Source organism: Rutidosis leptorrhynchoides, chromosome 2 (assembly GCF_046630445.1).
Source record: "Rutidosis leptorrhynchoides isolate AG116_Rl617_1_P2 chromosome 2, CSIRO_AGI_Rlap_v1, whole genome shotgun sequence".
NCBI lineage: Eukaryota > Viridiplantae > Streptophyta > Magnoliopsida > Asterales > Asteraceae > Rutidosis > Rutidosis leptorrhynchoides.
Window position 1 is genome coordinate 402,491,053 of NC_092334.1, and position 5,435 is coordinate 402,496,487.

Sequence of the window (5,435 nt, forward strand, 5' to 3'; positions counted from 1 at the left end):
ACAACCAGTTATAGAGTATCCGATTTGATTAAAGTTCGACAAACTTTTTTAAACAAGGATGATTTTGTAAACCATCTATACACAAAATGTCTTGAAGAAAACTTCCAAATTAAGCCTGTAAAGTCTGACAAATCTCGATTCGCTGCTAAATGCATGTTGCCAAATTGTGAGTGGAAATGTAGTGCATACAAAATACGCCACACTGACAACTTCATCGTAAAGAAATTGCATGACGTACACACATGCTCACGTACCCAAATTATGGGAAATAATAAACATGCTTCCAAAAAGGTGTTAGGAAGTATTCTGATGGAATCGTTCAAAGCTGCAAATCGAGACTATAATCCAAAAGATATACGTGATGATGTTGGCAACCGTTTTCGGGTGAGCATTTCTTACAATCAAGCATGGAGAGCCAAGTGTCATGCAATAGAGATGCTTCGTGGCAGTATGGATGACTCGTTCCGAATGCTTCCCATTTATCTTCATAACATTAAGATTCATAACCCAGGAAGCATGACAAATGTGGTGACTGACAATGAAAATAGATTCGTGATGTGTTACATGTCCTTTGGCGCAGTTGTAAGTATCACTCATCCTACAATTGTTTTATCTTAACTAATAGCAATCTCATTTGATTTGTTTGCGTGCAGATTCGATCATTTGTCCAAAATGTTCGCCCTATTATCATCGTTGATGGTGCACATTTGAAAGCTGGATACTTGGGTACAAATTTAGTCGCTGTTGCAATGGATGCCAATAACGGAATTTTGCCATTGGCTTATGAAATTGGTGAAGGCGAGACAAACGAGGTTTGGTCATGGTTTTTTGGCAATCTAAGAGATCATTTAGAGAGTTGTGGTATGAGTAATCGTATGTCAGAGATTACCTTTATTTCTGATCGTGCTCCTTCAATAGCACATGGTATTTCAAATGTGTTTCCTGAAGCCTTTCACTCTTTTTGCGCACGTCATCTATTCATGAACATAAAAACGATGTCCAACAAATTCAAATATTTTGAATGGCACTATTGGAAAATGGTTAAGGCTTATCGTTTGTCAGATTTTCAAGATCATGTTAGTGTATTTCAACGAATATTAAAAGCGTCTCACAAGTATCTAAATGACGTTGGTTTCAACAAATGGTCCAGGAGTCATGCTGGTCATGTTAGGTATGCATACCTTACTAGCAACAGTGTAGAGTCTATTAACGCTCTATCCAAACATGCTCGCAAACTACCAGTTTGCATGTTATTGGAATTTTTTCGCGCTTCTATACAGGATTGGTTTTTCAAACATCACAACAAAGCAGTTAGTCTCACTTCAACGGTTACTCCATATGTTGAACGTAAATTAGGTAAGAGGACGAACAAATCAAGAAGATGGCAAGCATTTCCATCGACAAACAATCTAATAGAGGTGCTTGGTGGAAGGAAAAACGGCCTCGTTAATCTAGAAGATAGAACATGTACATGTGGGCAATGGCAATTATCAGGCATACCTTGCGGACATGTATTTGCAGCAGCACGACTCTTCGGAGTGGAATATGTTACATGTTATGTATCACATTGGTTCTTGTCTCAAACTTATATAAATACATATTCCGAACACATCCTTCCTTTGCCCCATCGATCCGAATGGTCCGATCCAGGGCCCAAGATCTTGAAAATCGTAAAGCCCCCAATTCAAAAGAAAAGAGCACCTGGATGCCCAAAAAGTACCGATCGGATTCCATCTCAAGGTGAAGAAACTGAAAAGAAAGTAAGAACATGTACTCGTTGCAAGCAAGCAGGTCATAACCGAACAACATGTAGCGCTTCTTATGACCTAACCGGTGAATCTACTTCTCAGAGGGTTAAAAAAACAGCCTCAAAATCAAAGTCAAAGTCGAAAGAGAAAGTCGAACCTTCGCAAGCTTATCAGTCTCAATTTTATCAAACGTACGATTTAGACCAGAATTAGGGGACCAGAATTATTTGCTTGTTTATCAGTCTCAGTTTGTTGTTTATCAGTCTCAATTTGTTTTTATGTTTATCAGTCTCAGTTAGTTGTTTAAATATGTGTTATGGATTGACCTACATACAGACGCAAGAACGCAAGAAAAATCTTGCGTATGTCATCAAACACACGCAAATACGCAAACAATAACTTGCGTCTGTCTTTAAAAAAGACGCAACTTTTCAAAAAATACCTTGCGTATGTCATGAAACATACGCAAGCACGCAAACAGCAACTTGCGTATATCTTTTAAATAGACGCAAGGACGCAAACATAACCTCGCGTAAGTCTTCAAACATACGCAAGAACGCAAACAAAACCTTGCGTAAGCCATTTAAATAGACGCAAGGACGCAAACAACACCTTGCGTCTGACAAAAAACCAGAAGCAAGGACGCAAAAAAGGCCTTGCGTCTGTCCCAGATTATTTACATACAAAAATTACATGTTTTACCTAAAAACTGTATAATAATTACATCTACAAGTTAACTAATTAACAACCTTTGGGTCCTCTGGGTCCTCTGGTGGAGGTGGTTCCTGTGTATCAAAGCGTGCACGGAAGAATGTTCTTGCCATTCGAATTCTATAGTCCTTAGCAGCCTTTTTAGGGTCTCCAATGTTGTCAATCTGATCCCAACCAAAAACTATCCTCTCCATATGAAGGCAGACCCAAACACCACAATCACCATGGCCACCACTCTGCATTGGCACATACGGTGCATCCTCGATCATCAACTCTACATCTTCTCTGTTCTCATAATAGTCAACAATTTGTGAGTCCTGCTTCTTGTTAAAGTAATCAATAGCCTTCAAATATAACGGCAAGTTGTCTGATAAGTTTTTGAAGACAGCCTCGAGTTGACCTTTTTTTCAAACAACCCTTTAAACTATCATAGACTAATACTCTCTGTTCATCTAAGTTCAAAGTGAGTAGTATAAAATGTTCAGGATCTGAAAAATGTACTGGAATCAAAATCTGCAACAAAAGAAACATAAAAAGTCAATAAGGAAGGACGCAAGGTTGACCTTGCGAGATACGCAAGGACGCAAGGTAGACCTTGCGTCAGGCGCAAGGACGCAAGGTATACCTTGCGAGTGGACGCATGGACGCAAATTTGACTTTGCGTCCATAATGAAGACGCAAGGTTAATCTTGCGAGGGTCGCAAGGACGCAAGAGAGTGTTTGCGAATGAACGCAAGGGCGCAAGATTTGTCTTGCGCCTATTACAGTTTACTCAAAATGTATAGTTTATATAAAAAAAGGACTAACCTTATCACATTCAGCCCAGGATGGATAAAGGTCATCACTACCATCCCCAAGACCAATCCAATACATATAATCTGGGGGATTGAATTTAATGATCCCCTCTGCTTCAGGATTAGATGTATCCCCCTTCTCCTCCTCATTTTGAGTGTCATCATCATAAAAGGACTTGAATTTCTCCAGTTGATTGAGGAAACCCAATGGCATAATCGTCCATCGAGAACTACATGTATAATCTGCAATCGGAAACTGAGGACTCGAGGACATCTGTAATGACCCGGACTTTTTCGATCAATTTATACTTATAAGATTAATATTTACATAAATTAAACCTTACCAACATGATAAGCAATCTAAATTGTTGAGATTTATGTTTTTGAAAAGAGTTTTACACAACGTTTGACCGTCCAATTTGACCGATGATATCACGAACTATATAACATACGATAATTATACGTTTATGTATATATATATGTATTTATATATATTTAACATGATCTAAGGATGTTTAACATCTCATTGGGTACTAATAACAATGAGTTATAAGTATATTTTGAAACTACTAACTTAAGTTTTCAAAACGATAACTATACGTAACGTTCTTCGACATAAATACTTATAACCTATAATACTTATACATGCATCGTATAGATATGTATTTTATCACTTTTAAAGGGCTTACATACATAAAACAATATAAGTATATTTACAAAAGATAGCTATATTTGAATCCTCGTTCCGTTTTCTCAAAGATTTCTACACGTATATCTAGGGTATATGTACCCGTATCATACGCAGCTTCTAGATGTATTTACTATTGGTATATACCAATAAAAATCTGCTCCTTAGCAGCCTTAAATGATTAAGAAACATGTGGAACCAACCATTTGTCAAGTAGCATGAATTATTTAGCAAGAAAACAAAGTTAGGTATCTTTTTTTTCCTTTATAACCTAAAAACGTTTTTATGCATGCACACCATTTCTTCACCCCATTTTCTCATACTTACACTCCCATTTCTCTCTCAAAATACTCTTAACTTCATACTTGATCATCTCCAAGCATTTTCCCCATCATTTAGCTTCAAAAACAACACTTAAATCTCATAAGAAAACCTTACAAAAACACTTCAAGAAATCCTTCCAAGAACACAAACTTACTTCCAATCTTTCATCCAATTCCATCACCCTTTTGGTTCTAGGTTCTTACTCCTCTTTTACAGAAACCTTGTCCAAGGAACTTGAGGTAGTATCTATGTTCATAACCTTATTCGATTCATATATATATAGCTATCATATTTTGTGGTATACAATTTTAACAACAAGAACATAGTTTGAATGTTTTCAAACTTGTTTGCAAACTAAATAGATCCTTCTAACTTAACTTTTAAAATACTTCAAGACCTGTAATATAACTTAAATATATGCTAATTTAACAAGGTATAACTTGGTTTTTCAAAGAACACCTTAAAAACTGTTTTTACGACGTCGGAGTGTAACCGGGGGCTGTTTTGGGTTGGATAATTAAAAACCATCTTAAACTTTGAATTGAAGGTTTATGTTCTGGAAAAATGATTTTTACTATGAATATGGTAACACATAAAAATTTCATGATTTAATTCAAAGTATAAGTATTTTTAGAAAAATAATCATTTAAGGTTGCCTACATAAAGGAAAAGGTTTAACTTCATAAGTTTCACTAAAGTTTCACCTATGCCGTGTGATTTTGAATACAAACTAAGATATTTACAGTTCATAGTCTTAAAGAGGAACTCGATCCAAGGAGATGGCAAGTTGAATCAACGAAAACGGAGTTGTAACGAAGAAACTATGACCGAAACAAAATTGGCTATCCAAGACTAGTTTAACTTCGGGATTAATTGGAGAAAATTAAAATAAATCACATCTTTTTAAGATAACATGATATTTTATATATATGTACTCATAATTCAATTTTATATGGTTCAGGATCACCCGTAAACAACACGAGAAGATTAATCATAAGATCCCATGTTTGTACGCAACACGTCATTTGACAACACCGGTACTTTATGTACGCAACACGTCATTTGACAACACCGGTACCGTGGGTCAAGATTAATCTCGACCAATACATATACGTTGGGGGTTTTATTTATTTCGTTGGGGGTTTATTAAACATCTAAATATGAACCATT

At 36.2% G+C, this 5,435-nt stretch overlaps 1 protein-coding gene across 1 annotated transcript; it reads left to right on the forward strand.

The window, feature by feature from the left end:
- The first annotated feature begins 215 nt into the window (after positions 1–215).
- LOC139889107 (uncharacterized) lies at positions 216–2,047 on the forward strand. Its single transcript, XM_071872076.1, has 4 exons — positions 216–582; positions 654–812; positions 1,047–1,171; positions 2,038–2,047. The coding sequence occupies exons 1-4, from the start codon at positions 262–264 to the stop codon at positions 2,045–2,047; spliced, it is 615 nt and encodes a 204-aa protein (XP_071728177.1). The 5' UTR covers positions 216–261.
- The last annotated feature ends 3,388 nt before the right edge of the window (positions 2,048–5,435 follow it).

Bases quoted from the DNA above. Each gene is read 5' to 3' on its own strand.
- LOC139889107 (XM_071872076.1), top strand. From the start codon at position 262: ATGGGAAATAATAAACATGCTTCCAAAAAGGTGTTAGGAAGTATTCTG. The intron at 583-653 runs GTAAGTATCACT...GTTTGCGTGCAG, and splicing joins ACATGTCCTTTGGCGCAGTT to ATTCGATCATTTGTCCAAAA. The intron at 813-1,046 runs GTTTGGTCATGG...AAAATGGTTAAG, and splicing joins GTGAAGGCGAGACAAACGAG to GCTTATCGTTTGTCAGATTT.